This window comes from Chanodichthys erythropterus, chromosome 16 (assembly GCF_024489055.1).
Source record: "Chanodichthys erythropterus isolate Z2021 chromosome 16, ASM2448905v1, whole genome shotgun sequence".
Lineage (NCBI taxonomy): Eukaryota > Metazoa > Chordata > Actinopteri > Cypriniformes > Xenocyprididae > Chanodichthys > Chanodichthys erythropterus.
In genome coordinates, this window is record NC_090236.1 from 3,851,311 (window position 1) to 3,869,673 (window position 18,363).

Sequence of the window (18,363 nt, forward strand, 5' to 3'; positions counted from 1 at the left end):
ATAAGATCTGACCTTTTGTGATGTCAAAACACTGAACCAATTCAATAAAATGGATTCATGTGTGTGTCTAGGTTTCTTTGGAGGAAATCTTCCTGATTATCAGAGAGCAGAAGTGATGATGTTCATTATGGGGAAAGTGCCTGTTTACGGCACGCCATGCCACACGCTGGACACCGTCAAGATTGGGTAGGACAGTGTGACTACATTTGTCATTATTGCAATTAGGGATGTCTTGAATAACTTCAAGTAATGTCAAAGACTTTAGATATACAAAGTCGGTGCATTCATATTACTATGAATGGGAGAAAGTGTAACGCGGAATAAATCCCGCCTTCTAAATAAAGTAGCCAATTGCCAGTTGGTCACTGCCGCTGCCTTTTTAGAAGTTTTTTTTTTTTTTCATGATTTGAGCGTTTAAAAACAAAATTTCTGAGACAGTTGCTGTCAGATTTCATTGGTGATTTAAAATCTGAAATTTAATTGTAAGCTTGGTAATAGCTTTGGAGAATTTGATGTTTCCCCATTCAAAGAGATATGCCATAAAAGGACTTTGATAATGTTTAAATAATTGCGAAATAATTTTGAAGTGTATATGCCATAGTTTATTTGTCTAATTTAATAATATCTGTTAATAGTTATTTATAATATTTAATCATTTTAATTATTTTTTAATTAGTATTTGAATTAGTTAATGAGTATGTTCAGACTTTGCTGTGGTCTTGAAACTGATATTGATATTCATCCAATTTCACTTATATTGCTGTTGCTACCAACTAATGAAATGTTTGTATTTTTACATATACTTTTATGCTATTTTGCTCTTTATTTGTATTTTCTTCCCCAAGTTGCATATTTCAAAAAGTATGTATTGTGTGCTGGCATTGCTGAAATATGCACTACGTAGGTTTACCTGCACTACAGTTCAAAGGTTTGGGGATTTTTTTTTTTTTGAAAGAAATAAAACTTTTATTCAGAAAGGATGCATTTAATTGATCAATTGAGACGATGAAGATTTATATTTATTTAAAAAAATGCTGTTCTTTTGAACTTTCTATTCATCAAAGAACCCTGAAACAAAAATGTAAAAACACAAAAACATTAAGCAGCACAACTGACAACTGTTTTCAACATTGACAGTAATAAGAAATGTTTCAGCAAATCAGCAATTTAGAATGGTTTCTGAAGGATCATGTGACACTGAAGATTGGAGTAAATTTCAGCTTTATGTTATTTTTAAAATGTATTAAAATGTAAAAACAGTAATTTTAAATTGTAATAATATTTCACAGTATTATTGTTTTACCATATTTTTGATCAAATAAATTCAGCCTTTGTGAGCATAAGAGACCCCAAAATTTTGAGTGGTAGTATATGAAATAGGCAAGTGTGGAAGTTTTTCGACATTCTACAACATCACCAAATTTCATTTTGATACTATCTCAGAGAATTATTTAAAACCAGTACTCTTGTATGCAGGTAATATTTTTATGAAAAACATGCACAGATGCACTAATTTCAACATTCCATCTGATATAGCACATCATCGTGGCATCATTGGCATAATTTTTTCCAGTATACTGTGATTTGAGACAGACTTGAATTACAGTCTTGCATACTGTAAAGGGTGTATAGTATGCAAATATGGATCCAGCTATTGTTTATGTAAAAACAGAAAAAAAGAAAGTGAAGTCTATTCATATTCAAGATTTTGAATTCTCTTCTCTTTCTTTCTCAGGCATCAGGGCACCAAGAGAATCCAGATGATGCTGTTAAGTTCTCTCATTATGGTAAATCTCTATTCTATAATTAAAATGTGCGGTGTGGTCCTGGTAAACCCTATGTTATGGGGACAAAATGGATAGTAATACCAAAAATCTTTGACCTTGTGGGGACAATTTTAGTCCCCATGAGCAAAGCAGCTTGTAAAACATATTAAATGATGTTTTGAAAATATAAAAATGCAGAAAGTTTTCTGTGAGGGTTGTGTTTAAGGTTAGAGGATAGAATATATAATTTGTACAGTATAAAATCACTATGTCTATGGAAAGTCCCCATAAAACATGAAAACCCAACATGTGTATAAGGTAGTAATGATGAAGGGGAACTAAAAGTGCTGTTGTTTTACTATTGCTCTGCAGATTTTTGCTGGTGAAATCCAGTCATTTTAATAGGAATCCATGCTATCAAGAATTTTGCATGAGGATGAAAAATTTCCCCATGCAAATTTTGTAGCGAGTTCAGTTGGTCACACAAATTCACGACATTGGTTTTGCCCCCCAAAATGTCATTTTGCTAATGTGTATCAGGCATCACATCAGAATTCTCTCTCTGAGTTTGTTAGTAAAAATCTTCCACATTCTCCTGAAGGGAGTTTCTGAAGGTTCCTAGACAGCAGACTGCACAGATCATAACATCAGATTACAGCTGCCTGTGGTGCTTTGTGTCCTTTTTCTTCTTTTTTTATAATGTCCAATTTTGTCTTTAGTCTGGTTTATGGCTGGTTTTAGACAGGGCAACTTTTCAGGCACCGTTGCCCAGCAACAGGCAAGAAATGGGCCGCAGGTTGAGACGTACCATTGTTATTTTGGATGTCAGCAGCTTTTGCTCTCCATCTCCTACTGCTGGCCATTTCCAGAAGTGTGACAATGTGTTACAAGTTACTAGTGTGTGTATATAGGTACTATAATGGTGTGGTGCTGGTCATATCTGATGGATTCTTTGTTTGTGTAGGTAACGTCGGGGTTTAAGTGTAAAACGATCTGTGCTGGCCTGCCTGCAGCCTTTCTGGAGCCATTGTGCTCCATCTCTCTGATGGAAGACAGTGAACTCCGGCAACTCGTCTTGGAGATTCTGCACAACATCATCGATCGCCATGACAACCGAGCCAAACTCCGAGGGATCCGGTATGGATGCATATTTAACACCCTTAAGTGAATGTGTGAAAACTAGGGCTGTCCAATGTCAATGTGCTAACGCCTGCGATTAAATTAATTAAACACTGTAATAATTTAAAAGTGCAGTACGTGATTTCTGAGAAACACTATTGATACTTGAAGTAAACCCAAACAAGCACACAATTCTCTTCATTGCGTGTTCTTGCATTTTTGGGGGCGGAGCAATGTGAGAGTGGATATCTCTTTATCATAGCTGAAGCAAAGCAAAATAATGCTTGGCGAAAAATAAAGCGAAGATGAAGAACGAACAACAAGAAAGAACAAAAAATAAACATACAGTACACAAGAGTATATGCAAGCAAAAGTTGGTTGTTAGTCGCCAGCGGCGCACCAGCACCAGACAAACAAAGACACTCAAAACTGTCCTGTTACTATAGCTAACATTACAACAACAGCATATCTTGGTTCTTTCCTGATTATCACCCTTCTTTTCTCTTTCGTAATGTCTCTCAGACATCTCTCTTTCTACAGTCTTTCTTCAAATCTCCCTCTTGCTCACTCTCTCTCCTCCCCCATCATGAGAGGACACGCCCCCTACTGCTGATTGGCTACACGTGTGTTGTGGTGCTCAGTCTGATTCACTTTCAACAGCGTTTCTCATAAATCGCTTACAGCACCTTTAATGTTGTAAAGGCATTTATTCAATTTGATATATGTGTGTGTGCACGCAGGATTATTCCTAATGTGGCTGCTCTGAAGTTCAAAAGAGAAAAAATCTCCAAACAGGATGTGGTCTTCATGAAAAAGGTATGATACAAATGCACACAGACATCACAGCCACACACACACGTCGAACCTTGGCCTTTAAACTGTTGCTCTTTCTCCCTCCAGCATGGGCAGCAGTTATACAGACACATCTATCTGGGCTGTAAGGAGGAAGATAACGTGCAGAAGAACTTTGAGCTGCTCTTCACAGCTCTGGCTCTAATCACTATTGAACTGGCTAATGAAGAGGTGGCGATCGACCTCATACGCCTGTCCATCGCCTTACAGGTATTCTCACCGGCACTTATTCACTTAGCAAATGCATGAATCCGAAGCGACTTTGCAGAAGCAATTACTCCGAGATTTCCTATTTGTTATGCTAATCCCTATGTTTGATTGGCTTAAGGACATGGCCCTGGCCAATGAGGAGAATATGCCCATGTTTATTCGCTGTGGCATCATGGCATTGGTCGCTGCATACCTAAACTTCCTCAGTCAGATGATTGCAAATCCCCCTTTCTGCCAACATGTCAGCAAGGTAAATGCACGCACACACTGCACACACACACTCTACATACACAGTCCTGTAACTTCTTTTCTTCCTGTCAGGTGATTGAGATGAGAAATCTGGATGCTCCGTATCTTCTGCCTGAACATGTTTTTAGAGAGAAGTGTGTGTGAGTATTTCTGTGTGAATGTGTTTTTAATAAGAATTACATCAGTAATCTATGGAAGCTTGTTCCTGCCATGGAATAAAAAAATGTAAAAGATAATTGCTACTTTTTATCTCACAATTCTGACTTTTTTCTCACAATTGTGAGATATAAACTTGCAAATTGCAAGTTATAAAGTCCAATTCTGAGGAAAAAAAAGATGATTAAAGACTATTATCTCACAATTCTGACTTTATAACCAGCAATTCTCAGAAAAAAAAGTCAGAACTGTGTTTATATCTCGCAATTCTAACTTTATAACTTTATATATCATGCAATTCTGAGAAAAAAAGTCAGAATTGTGAGATAAAAAGTCGCAATTACCTTTTTTATTTTCTATTCCATGACAGAAACGAGCTTCCATAGTAATCAGCCTATATGAGAGATTTTTTAAAAATGTATCGGTAACACTTTACTTGAAGGGGTGTGCATAAGACTGACATGACACCTTCATAATCTTGACATGACACGTGTCATGAATATGAAGGAGGTTTTATGCATGTTTATGACAACTGTCATTAAATGTAATTCGCTCAATTATGTCATTTTTAATGCAAAGATGACATTGTTTGAGATGTCTTTGTTACGACAACTTGACATAAACCAATACATCATAACCTGTCAGTGTCTTTGTCATGACAACTTGACATTAGCAAAACATCATAACCTGTCATAAACATGACATAGCAGATTAATTATCAAACTTAAAAAACTACTTAGCTTTATGGGTTAACATTACATTATGTTGGTAACACTTCAGTATAGGGAACACATATATAGACGATTAACTATGACTTTTCCCCTCAATAAACTCTTAATTTACTGCTTATTATAGTTAATTGTTAGGTTTAGGTATTGGGTAGGATTAAGAATGTAGAATAAGATCATGCAGAATAAGGCATTAATATGTGCTTTATAAGTACTAATAAAGTACTAAGCCAATATTTTAGCCATATGAATGCTAATAGTAATAAGCAACTAGTTAAAAGACCCTAAAATAAAGTGTTACCATTATTTTATAACAGTGTCATCTTTTTTACGAAATTTGAAATTGTCTATTATCTGACCTTCTGTTGGAGGAAACTTGAAAACATGAAATGAAAAATAGTCATGACGCTGTTATAAAATTATTTGTCACAGTATTGTCACTTAATGACATTTTAATGACAAGTTCAATTTGTACCACTACTTGAGCTCAAGATACATATTCATGACACTATTATAATAGCCTCATGACAGCCAATATCAAAACCAACCACATGACAGTTTAATGCAGTGTAAACCCATAAAGCTAAATGATGTCAAGTTGTCATGACAAAGACACTGACAGGTTATGATGTATTGGTTTATGTCAAGTTGTCATAACTCGGACATCTCAAACAATGTCATCTTTGCATTAAAAAGGACATAATTGAGCCAATGACACTTAATGACAGTTGTCATAAACATTCATAAAACCTCCTTCATATTCATGACACGTGTCATGTCATGATTATGAAGGTGTCATGTCAGTCTTATGCACACCCCTTCAAGTAAAGTGTTACCAATGTATCAGTATCAGTTGATATTGGATAATTAATTATAAAGCTCAATTCCTCTATTTTTACATGTGAATTATCTTTGCCATCATCTTACACTCTAAGGTAATCTTTAAAAATACTAATAATTTAATAACACTGTTAAATGTAATCTTTAGCTGATCTCAAAATAAATATCCATTTTTCATGCTGTACATTATAATGTTGTGATTCCTAAGTTCACTTTTAGCCTTTAAAATTATTGATTTTAGTTGTTATAATAAATAATAATACTGATTCCATAGATAACTGATTCCAGGCATCTTTTCTTGTGTGTATTTGTATGTTTGTGTGTGTGGATCAGGTTCCCAGACTCTTTGGACCGGGACGACATTGGTCTGTATTTTCAGACGGCTGATCTGGCAGAAGCTCTGACTGTACCTGGATATAATGTAGAGAGACTGGCGATACCGTACATACCCCAGGTTACAGGTAAACACACACTGTTCTGTACTGTACAAAACGGAGATGTTATCTGATTTAATTTCATATCCAATATTAAATCTTAAGTCAAGTCATCTTTATTTATATAGTGCTTTATTACAATAAAGATTGTTTCAGAGCAGCTTTACAGTAATAAACAGGAAAATAATGATCAATTCTGCTGTAAAGCAGCTCTAAAGAAGACAATAGTGTATTTATTCAGTTGAAGTCAGTTCAGTGTTTATTCAGTTCGGTTCAATTACTGTGAAAAGTTCATCAGTTATTAATTATTAAAAGGTTAGTGAGTAATTAATGACAGAAATTTCATTTTTGGATAAACTAACCTTTTAAAAAGCAAAATTAAATGCTAATTAACCCTATATTGATTAATGTTTCAAACTAAAGGATTTGATAAAATATTAATGTATTAGTAACTACTAATATAACATTTCCCCATCTAATAAAATCACAGTGGGTAAAATTAACTCGTCTTGTTTTTTCACATTGAATATTTCATTTCAAACAGAAATGTCACATGAAATAAAATGGTTGTGAATGCTATTTCATGCTGTCTTTAAACACTTTAAACACCTTACTTAAAGCTGGAATACACTACATGACTTTTGCCCAGATTTTTACCAATTTTTGGCGTTTTCTGGCTAGATGCTGAAAGTCAAAGCCAGACTGCAGATTTTAGGCAGTTGGAGTTCGGATTTAACAGAAAACTGTGTTGTGTATGATGGGCACAGACGAAGTATTTTTAGCATCAGACTATAGAGGGTATGCACGTGACGTCACCGTCGACCGTTATGACTGCGGTTATGCCTACTGGGTGTCACAAAGACTGAACGGCAGCATTGGTTTTCAGCGTGAATGCCGCGAAAAACACAAAACACATCCAAAACGGAAGAGCTTTGTGATTTACTGTACAAATAGCTTTGACACAAAACCTGAGGTATATATTTAAAGACTCCCAAAAGCTACAGAAAAAAGAAGCAAATGGATCATTGCAATTCACTGAAACAGCTGGACTCCAGGCAGAGAAACATGGATTTACAGTTATCATTTTGTGTCAAATTGGTAAAATCATACCCTATATATTGTATTGTTATATATTGTGTTGACAGCTCATCAATTAAATATTTACCATCTTATATTCTGCATAATTGGGTGTTTTTAAATAAACACTGACAAAAACTATACAAGTTTTAGGGCTGGACAATATGACGATATATATATAAATAAACTGATATAAGTGATTACTCTGATTTAAACCTACCTATATTATAATTATATACAATATTCACAGACAGATTTGCTTTATGTATTTCCCCGGCGTTGAAATCAGGCACATATAATTGTCAGGAAACACGACTCCTGGCTGCATTTCAATATCCACGGATTAGGTTTATTTGACAAGTTGTAAGAAACACATTCAATTCCAACCTTTAGTGTAATATTTTGTTTTATTCGCGTTTTCGCAGTTTCCCCTACTAAATCCAGTCATGCAGCAGGTTCTTTTGCCACTCAGTCCAGCCGGGGGAGCGCGTTCCGGCGGGAAAGTGACGTCGATGCATACCCTCTATTGTTGCATCTGAATATGCCTACTTCCATACTATATAGTAGGCAAAAAAACAGTATGTGAGATGAGTAGTATGTCCGAATTCATTGTATTCATAAAACAATAGGTAAAAAGTACCCGTATGACCTACTACTTCTGGCGAGATTCTGTGACGAGTCTCTCCTTCCTGCTGTGGCCGGCCGATGGGTGTGGCTAGGAGACTCCTCAACGGAACTATTTCCACCTGTTCTTCCCCTATAAAGTTTGGACTTTGTTTGGTGTGCTGTGGCTCGAACTTGCTCTTGGTTGTTTTTCCCCTGACTTTTGTTCGTTTATTTTAATGTTGTTATTAATTTGAAATTAGTTCTGTCTGACACTCTGATCATGTGTCTGACAGAAGTTGCTGGTTTTTGTTAATTTCGTGTTTTATATACTTTTCTATTTATGTTAAATAAATCTTTTGTTGCAACCAAACCATCCGATTATGTCCCCCATTTTCATTTGTCACGGCTGTGAGCCGGTCGTGACAAATGTGGGGGCTCGTCTTTAAACTTAAGTGATTTTGTTTGGTTGAATAGTTACTTTCGTTAATTTGATGATTAATTTGTTAAATTAAAATTGTTTTCTTTTGGTAATATTTGTTAAATCGTTGATTTTGTAAAATATTTGGAGGATATAGTGGTTGGTTTGGTTCTGTTTCGTTGCTTCACGGGAGTTTGGGGTCGAAGTCAGGAGTCAGGTATGGCTACTATTTGTATATTTGAGAGGAGGTTTATTGTTGGATATGCTTTTCCCTGGTTAGGTTTAGCGGGGTATCCTTAACGGATTGCTCCGATTTTTTTTTTTTAGTTTAGTTTAGTTTAGTTTAGTTTGTTTTGTTTGTACGGTGAAAGCAGTTAGAGCAGTTGTCTCGGGAACACGTCCGTGTTTTGTAATGGTGACTCGTTAATTGGTTGCCATTGCAAACGCTGGTTTACAGTATATAAAAACCCACTGCAAGTAACTGTAGAAGATTAGGGATGAGTTTAGATAATTTTGAAATTTAGTTAGAGGGAACTGTTTGTCCAAGTTCTACCCCTCAAATATTTTTTCATCCCGGACGAGCCCCCACATTTGTCACGACCGGCTCACAGCCGTGACAAATGAAAATGGGGGACATAATTGGATGGTTTGGTTGCAACAAAAGATTTATTTAACATAAATAGAAAAGTTTATAAAACAAGAAATTAACAAAAACCAGCAACTTCTGTCAGACACATGATCAGAGTATCAGACAGAACTAATTTCAAATTAATAACAACATCAAAATAAACGAAGAAAAGTCAGGGGAAAAACAACCATGAGCAAGTTCGAGCCACAGCACACCAAACAAAGTCCAAACATTATAGGGGAAGAACAGGTGGAAATAGTTCCGTTGATGAGTCTCCCAGCCACACCCACCGGCCGGCCACAGCAGGAAGGAGAGACTCATCACAATTCTGAAGTGCAAATTCGATGGATGCTTTACTATCCCATGAGGCCATTGGAGAGTATTTGTGAATGGACCTGACACCATAGGTGAACAATGATAACGTGGCGGATGTAGTAGTTTTCATTTTCATTGTAGAATTTCATTCATACTATAAGCATTCATACTATATAGAAAGTTTTTTTTTTTTTTTTTTTTTAAGTTTCGATGTACGTTTTAAATCGAATGTAGTACCTTCTACCTACTATACGTACGATTTTCGGACGCAGCACATGATTCCATCCAGTCGGAGAATGTCCATCACATTGGATATTTTGAGCTGGTTTTAGAACACTTTTTTTTTTTTTTTTTTCCTTCATCAGGTCTCAGTTTTTTGTGTTTGAAATGTTACCTGAAAGTCTGTTCGTTTGTGATCCTGAAGTTTTAATGCCCAGTTTTTCTTTATAACCATTTACAAAGTGAGCAAGTGTGTGATGCCTAGTGTTTTAAAATCTGGTCAATATCTTTGCCATCATCTTACACTCTAAGGTAATCTTTAAAAATACTAATAATTTAATAACACTGTTAAATGTAATCTTTAGCTGATCTCAAAATAAATATCCATTTTTCATGCTGTACATTATAATGTTGTGATTCCTAAGTTCACTTTTAGCCTTTAAAATTATTGATTTTAGTTGTTATAATAAATAATAATACTGATTCCATAGATAACTGATTCCAGGCATCTTTTCTTGTGTGTATTTGTATGTTTGTGTGTGTGGATCAGGTTCCCAGACTCTTTGGAAAGACAACTTTAAAAGTTGTGTAGTGTATTCCAGCCAGGAACCTGGTGCTGCTAATAAGTCTTATAAGTCCCTTGCAAAAACAATGCTCACAATTAAACCTCTGAAATAGTAGTTTAACTGCTAGTACTAACTCCTGAAGGTCTTTCCTTTTTACATGTGAATTCACCTGCTGCTTCCACTTTTGTCTTTTCTCCGTCTGTGTGCACTATAGTCTTGTACACGGTAGGAAAGATTCTGCACAGATGCAAACAGGCATCCAGAGGTACTATCATTTAGTTAGTGAGGTCACCTTTCAGTGTGTTGATAGAAGGTTAAGTAAATACTAAGTGAAAAGTAAGAATATGTAGTTAGTTTCTCCCCAGTTTACCACAGCTGCAGATGTAGACCTCCTGTCCTCCGTAGCAGCCATAACAGATTTTCAGTAGCTCCTGAATGTGGTGTTGAATGACTCAGCAGTGAGCAGAAGTGTGATGTGTCATGTGATAAATTAGTCCTGTTTTAACTGATTTGGTGTTCTGTACGCTGCTGTCGTCTGGACTGTGTTACTGGTAGGTTAAAGAGAGACACACACCAGTTCGAGCTCACAGTTCAGTAGCTTGGGTCTCAGGGAGAGTGCTGATGAAGCATCATTTGACATTTTATTGACCTTTTTGGACCTCACTTTCTTCCAGTCACAGTAGACCTGCTGCACTTGAGAAACCGTTTGAGTAGGGGGTTTATTATACCCATAAATATCTGGTCAAAGATTCCTTCTATTTTTTTTTTCTTCACATTTGCAGTGCTGATTTGTGTGAAAAACAGACTAAAAGTATGTGCTAATAATAATTATTAAATTAATTAATTAAATTATTATTAATTTTAAATGTGTATTTAAGTTGATGCATTATATTTATATAATATATAATTGTAAAAGTGTGTGTGTGTGTATATGTATATATATATATATATATATGTGTATATATATATATATGTATGTATATGTGTGTGTGTGTGTGTGTATGTATGTATATTATAATTGCTAAATTATATCAAATGTCAATAGCTACAGACCTCCAAACTTCGTGTGGCCTTCAGATTAGCTCAAGAACAGTGCGTAGAGAGCTTCATGGAATGGGATTCCATGGCCAAGCAGCTGCATCCAAGCCATCACCAAGTGCAATGCAAAGCGTCGGATGCAGTGGTGTAAAGCACGCTGTAGTACTAACAGTGTTCTTAGGTGTAGGAAGGAAGGGGACAGGGTCGGCGTTCAACTGCTGACTGAGCTTTTATTTCAATAAATTCAAACGTCCAACACAAACTGTGCAACGCACAACAGTAAAACAAAATAATCCACAAAGGGCTTCACTCCAGTCTCGGCATATACAATCCACAATGGGCTTCACTCCAGTAGTGTTGTCGTGCACCAGCGGCTCAGTCAGCAGTTCCCCTCTCTCTCACCGACTCCTGCTTCTCGCGGCGTTTTAACCTGTCTCCGCGCCAATTACTGAAATGAGAAACAGGTGTTCGTGATTTACATTTAACCCGCTCACTCACCAAAGATCTCCCGATGCTCTCTCCCGCTGCAGACCTCAATGAACCACGCCCCCCTCGCCCTTTCGTTAAGTCCAGTGTCGAATAAAATCGAGCCGTACCTAGCCGGTCAAGCAACTCGTCCACCCGAGGCATTGGATATGCGTCAAATTTCGACACTGCATTCACCTTGCGGTAGTCCACACAGAACCGAACTGAGCCGTCCGTCTTGGGAACCAAAACTATCGGGCTCGCCCAGTTACTGCTGGACTCTTCTATTACTCCCATTTCAAGCATAGCCCCTAATTCTGCCTGAACTACGTTTTTCTTGTGTTCAGGCAATCTATACAGCCGGCTGCGAACCACCACGCCCGGCTTTGTCTCGATGTGGTGCTGAATGAGGTTTGTATGGCCCGGTAGGGGGGAAACTCACAGGTAGCTTGACCGGGGGCAGCCTGCTGGTCGTCCGGGACCCGGATCAACGTCACAACCTCCATCACTGGACACCTGTCCACGAAGTGCTCCGGGTGCCCGCAACGCCAACAGGCCGGCCCAGACCTGCCCGCTGCTCTTGTGGCAGAGAGCGGGTTAAATGGTTGATGCGGAGAGAGGGGAGAAGCAGGAGCGGAGTCCGGCCCGGCAGCAAGGATTCCCGCCCCCCTTGGTCCATAATACGGGCCCTGTTCAGTTCCACCCCGCCCCCGGACGAGACCTGGGTAGAGGGACAGGTTTAGAGAGAGGGGGGGATTAAAAGAAGGAGAGAGAGAGGCAGATGGTAAGGGTTCGCCGACCCCTTGGCACGCCACCATGTGGTCCTCCGGCAGTTGAATGGCTGAGTCCAGCGACGTGGGGCGGTGGCACTGGACCCACTCGGCGGTTTTCTTTGGGAGCCGAGTGATGAACTGCTCCAGTACCACGCGATCAATAACCAGGTCCACGTCGCATCCCTCAGCCAGTAGCCTTTTGCGGCACGAGTCCCGGAGCTGTTGGGCCAACATGAAGGGCCGGCCGGACTCGCCCAGGTCCAGGGAGCAGAAGCATTGACGATGCTGCTCTGGGGTCTGGCCAACCCACTGGACAATGGCCCGCCGAAGGTCGTCGAAGACCAGGAGGTTCTCTGCTGGCAGCTGCTGCGCCGCCACCTGCGACTCCCCCGAGAGGAGCGGGACCAACCTCATGGACCACTGGTCCCGCGGCCAGCCACTTGCCTTGGCTGACTGCTCAAACAAATCGAGGAAGGCCTCGGGGTCGTCACATGGCCCCATTTTGTTCAATGGCAGGTGGATAGGTGCAGCCGGCTGCGCGATGGTCTCCTGCTGAACCTCCCGGTCAATCCAGCTCCGGAACCTCTTGGGGTCCTCCTGCTGGGCCTGCACGATGGCTTGGAACCGCCGTTCTTGGTCGGTCCGCAGGTCCAGCAGGGCTCGGTGTTGTTCCTGATGCAGGACTGCGAGGGATGCGATGAGTTCCGCAAATGGGGTGGAGGATGAAGATTGCATGGCAGCGGCCACCCAGCTTCCTTCCCGGGGGTTTCGGCACCAGTGTAGTACTAACAGTGTTCTTAGGTGTAGGAAGGAAGGGGATAGGGTCAGCGTTCAACTGCTGACTGAGCTTTTATTTCAATAAATTCAAACGTCCAACAAAAGCTACAGTAAAACAAAATAATCCACAAAGGGCTTCACTCCAGTCTTGGCATATACAATTTACAATGGGCTTCACTCCAGCAGTGTTGTCGTGCACCAGCGGCTCAGTCAGCAGTTCCTCTCTCTCTCACCGACTCCTGCTTCTCGCGGCGTTTTAACCTGTCTCCGCGCCAATTACTGAAATGAGAAACAGGTGTTCGTGATTTACATTTAACCCGCTCACTCACCAAAGATCTCCCGATGCTCTCTCCCGCTGCAGACCTCACTGAACCACGCCCCCCTCGCCACACACGCTTTGTGGGAACAGTTCGGGGATGGCCCCTGTTCATGACTGCACACCAGTGCACAAAGCAAGATCCATAAAGACATGGATGAGCGAGTTTGGTGTGGAGGAACTTGACTGGCCTGCATAGAGTCCTGACCTCAACCCGATAGAACACCTTTGGGATGAATTAGAGTGGAGACTGTGAGCCAGGCCTTCTCGCCAACATCAGTGCCTGACCTAGAAAAATGGTCAAAAATTCCCATAAACACACTCCTAAACCTTGTGGAAAGCCTTCCCAGAAGAGTTGAAGCTGTTATAGCTGCAAAGGGTGGGCCAACTCCATATTAAACCCTACGGATTAAGAATGGTATGTCATCAAAGTTCATGTGCATATAAAGGCAGATGTCCCAAAACTTTTGGCAATTTGGTGTATACAAGTATGTATGTTCATCCTTAATGTAATGCAGTTATAATGAGGATAAAAAAATAAACATGCAAGGAATCTTTTGATGGAATGTGAGTGTATATATTTTTCTGAAATTTGATGTTTATGGATTGACATCAGCACTCTCGCCTTGAAACTCTCACTTTTACTCATGAATTATTCTTTTGAAACTTGTGTTGCTGTGATTTCTGGCTTTGTTTGAGTGATTTGCATTTTCTTCTGTTTAATAACACTTTCATGCTGCTTTGCCTGAACATTACATTCATTAAACATGAGCAGTCAGTGAGACAAAAGTGATTGAAATTCACCTCCCCTTATGTATAAGAGGCTAATTAAACCCATATATCATAGAGCCGGATACTGGGTTTAGTTTAGCACAAATCCAGGCCAAATCTGTGCATGATTGGAAATATTTAAGTCCTCAAAGCTTCAACCATTTATATCACTGACTTTTGACCCACAGATGAAGACCGGCTGCCCCGTAGGAAGAGTTTTGTCGACACTATTTCTCTCCAAGTCGACATCCTTTCCAACAGCTTACCTGATCAGGTACACTGGACAAAAACATAAATTAACACAATTTAAACATGCTTGAGTTGGTCATAATTTTCAAGAAATAGACTAAAGAACATATTTTTGTTTATCCTGTAGTCTCAGCTTGCAGAGGAGATCACGTTTGAGACCCTAAAGAAGGCCATCGGTACGTGTGGATCAGTATCTTCTCAGTGTTAATGTGTGTATTTATATGTGTGTTAATGTCTGATATTGCTCCATCTTTCAGATACCACTGGTCTGGAGGAACAGGAAAGGGAGAGGAGACGGCAGGTGATGGAAAAATTCCAGAAAGCTCCGTTTGAGGAGATTGCCGCCCACTGCGAGTCCAAGGTACAGCTTGACTGTGTCTTTCAGCCTGTTTACATTTAAAACCAAACTAGGGATGCACCACAATGGACATTTTGGCTGATATGATAACTGATAATAATTATTATTTGAGAATAATAACAATATTTTGGCCAATAATACATTTATGTATGTGTGTATATATATATATATATATAATTTTATACATATAACTTACTCTGTGTGTTTTCAGGCCAACATGCTGCATGATCGCTTGGCTCAGATATTTGAACTCACCATTCGGTAAGTTTGAGAAAGTTATTTTCATTGGTAGAATATTTAGGTGTTATTTTTCAGTGTGAACTGGTATTTGATTGGTTGTTCTGTCTGTTCATCTCTAATCAGCCCTCCCCCGAGTCCCTCGGGCACTGTGACCGTGACGTCAGGCCACGCCCAGTACCAGTCTGTGCCAGTCTATGAAATGAAGTTCCCTGACCTCTGCGTGTACTGAACCACAACTTTTCACCTTGTCTAAATCACACAGACTCAACTTTGACCACTGACCTTTATCACACATGCTTGGTCCTGTGACCTTTAACTCACCTGAGCCACTCATCTTCATTGGACACCTTTCACTATAAACATTACTTACATTCATGTCCAGCAGAAAGAAGGGGTGCAAACTGGACAGGCACTTCACGCCTCCAATCTGCTCCAATCCGCACTCAGAGCTTTATAACCAGCTGTCCAATCATACACCAGCTCTGTAGAATCGTATGTGTGTGATTTCCAGTTTGATTCGCTAAACGGCAGCTCCAAGAATCAAACTGAGTCTTTTGAACACTTGATTCTTCAGCTTTTTTATGTATTGATTCATAGGAGTCATTTAGAAAATGACTCACTCTGGCTGCATTAAGGGAACTTAACTGCTAGCATTAACTTAAGTGCTAAGTTTGCTAGTTTATTTTCATTAACTAATTTCTTTAGCACATTAATCCATCATCAGCAGAGAGATTTGAACATACAATTGATTTCTGCTCACTCAAATCTCTCCTATATGATTATAGTGTACATTATCACACAGGTATAGTAGTATAGCCTATTTTTGACAAATATATGTATACTTTTAGATTTAATGATTGCTGATAGTTGCAGAGTGTCATTTGTGTACTGTTTGCATGGCTTAGCCAACATTTCACTGCAAACGTCCGTGTGTTTAGGCCTTTATTAATCTACAATTAGCCTTTAACTTCAATGTTGTGGATGTTAATAGGGGCTTTTGTTCACCCAGAGTTCTTAGTGATCACTATGCTCTCCATTTTGCCTTCACTGTATAGAGAAACCAAAACATTTGCTTTTCATCACCAAAGAGCTCCGCCCACACCCTTCCTTAATGGCCACGCACGGCCGCCATTTAAATCTTGAGCCAATGAGAAACCGAATTCTCTTTGAGGGCGGGAATACTGCAGTGTTCTTGAACTCAAACATAAGACAGTTTCTAAAAAACTGGGAGTTCATCAACCAGCTGTTTTTATATATCGAGCCACAAAGGCATTGAAATGCTTTTTTGCTTTTCAGGTAACTTTATTCATCAACCTTGGTTGAAATGTGTTATTCTGAATTCTGACAATTTATTTGTGACTGTTAGATGCTGAAATACTTTGCTGGAAATGTTTTACATCATCTGAGCTTCCTGTGGTGAGAGCTGTGATCAATTTCAGTTACATTTAGCTGGTAGAAACGTGTCTGTGCGGGACCATTTAGGATATTTTGGCTGATTCTGAGGTGCTTTTCGTAGGTTTGAGGGATTTGTTGTCATAAGACTGGCCTGTCTTGGTTTTGTGAATGTATTTATTTCGACGGAACTGCAAGTAAGCAGACAGGTGTGTATTCTGCAGGTGTGGTACATTTATATGCTGATTGTAGATGATTTAATGATGACGGTATGTTTCAATGGTCTGTCTGTTTATGATTAGAGACCTGCGCTGCATTGTGGGATTTGTATGCACAGAAAGTAAAGAATGTTTTGAAGTATTTAAAGGTCAAACTTCCAAGATGGCTTCTTCTAAATGTTCAATAGGATCAGTTGATGACAGCAAGATGGCGGCTTTTCTGCCTTGATCCTGATCTGTCCAGTCTATTAAAGGATGTTTGATGTGTTAAAGGAATGATTTCAGTGACAAAATGTTGGTGGACAGGAAATAGTCAGTAGTTGACCTTTGGCCGTTGTGTATTTCTCCGAGTAACTCGCTGCATTTCAATAGAGGTTGCTTTGTGACGATACATGTAAAAACTATTTAATGCTGTGATGAAATCAGGCACGTTATTTCTGTAGAAATATGAAATCATAAAGAATTTCTAGATTAATGCAATATATTTTTGGTGTTATATGAAATAGGAATGTGATGTTTCCGACACATCATCTGTAATGCACCTTTAGAGATGTGTGTGTCAAAGGGGCACGATGAGTCTTTTTTTGCATGCTGTTTTTTCTTTTTTTTCTTTTTTTACATCAGCGAAGGGAAATCAGTCTTACTGTAATTGCTAATATAATTTTTAGTGTAATTTACAGTATATAATGTTTTATTTTCATCCTTGGTGGAACTTTACGGTACTTGTTTAGTGTTTATCACATGGTTTGTTTGAAACTAATCTTTAGTTTTATCTGTAACTCAACAATGTTTTAATTTTTTTTTTTTTTTTTTTTTCGTTTGTATGGGAGAGAAGTAAAGAATAAGATTAAGAGTTTAAGAATAAGAGTTAGATTTTGGGTTGATGGTGATGTGTCGATATGGGTCTTCCGTGTGAGGATAGGTAAGTCTACATGCATCATGCTAGATTTTCAAATGTGTAATGGTACAAACCACTGCAGTGTTGCTACAGTAAATGATTATAAAATTTATCATGAAATCTCTTCGGTGTTATTTAGCCATATCCAGGTTCGCTGTCTGACAGTGTCTGCCACATTAATGTGCAATGAGATTTCCTGTGCGAGATCTTAAAGTCTTAATAAAGATTTTATATTTAAATACTCAGTTTCTGTTGTCTTTGTCAATGCATCAAAATATACCATTATGTATACTTAAAATTATACTTAACAAATGGACTTTTAAATTAAATATTTATTTCTCATTATAGTACTGAGAATTATGTTTTGCATTACATTACATTACAGTAGACTAATTAAATTATTTGGTTTTATTTATTTTTTTAGTGAAATATATGGAAGCTTGTTTCCGCCACTGAATATAAAATAAAAAAGGTAATTGCGACTTTTTAATCTCACAATTTTTTTTTCTTGCAATTGCGAATTTTACAGTCAGAATTGCGTGATATAAACTCGCAATTGTGAGTTATATTCAGAATAAAAACTGTCAATGTCAGAATTGCGAGATACTACAGAAGAGGATTAGGGCCAAGCAATAATAAAAAAATAATACCATCTCGAGATTAAAGTTGTTAAATTTCGAGAAAA

At 38.5% G+C, this 18,363-nt stretch overlaps 1 protein-coding gene across 3 annotated transcripts in view; it reads left to right on the forward strand.

Annotated features, from left to right (window-relative positions):
• efr3a (EFR3 homolog A (S. cerevisiae)) overlaps positions 1 to 17,878 on the forward strand; it is a 65,407-nt gene extending 47,529 nt beyond the window's left edge. For 2 of the 3 annotated variants that reach the window (XM_067362604.1, XM_067362605.1), the window contains 13 exons: positions 72 to 186; positions 1,736 to 1,787; positions 2,731 to 2,903; positions 3,626 to 3,701; positions 3,786 to 3,947; positions 4,066 to 4,197; positions 4,269 to 4,336; positions 6,254 to 6,381; positions 14,512 to 14,597; positions 14,700 to 14,748; positions 14,830 to 14,933; positions 15,142 to 15,191; positions 15,294 to 17,878. In XM_067362604.1, coding sequence (XP_067218705.1) covers positions 72 to 186; positions 1,736 to 1,787; positions 2,731 to 2,903; positions 3,626 to 3,701; positions 3,786 to 3,947; positions 4,066 to 4,197; positions 4,269 to 4,336; positions 6,254 to 6,381; positions 14,512 to 14,597; positions 14,700 to 14,748; positions 14,830 to 14,933; positions 15,142 to 15,191; positions 15,294 to 15,399 — 1,301 coding nt within the window. In that variant the 3' untranslated portion in view covers positions 15,400 to 17,878. The remainder of the gene's footprint in view (positions 1 to 71; positions 187 to 1,735; positions 1,788 to 2,730; positions 2,904 to 3,625; positions 3,702 to 3,785; positions 3,948 to 4,065; positions 4,198 to 4,268; positions 4,337 to 6,253; positions 6,382 to 14,511; positions 14,598 to 14,699; positions 14,749 to 14,829; positions 14,934 to 15,141; positions 15,192 to 15,293) is intronic. The other variant, XM_067362606.1, reaches the window with a different exon arrangement.
• Positions 17,879 to 18,363: the final 485 nt, after the last annotated feature.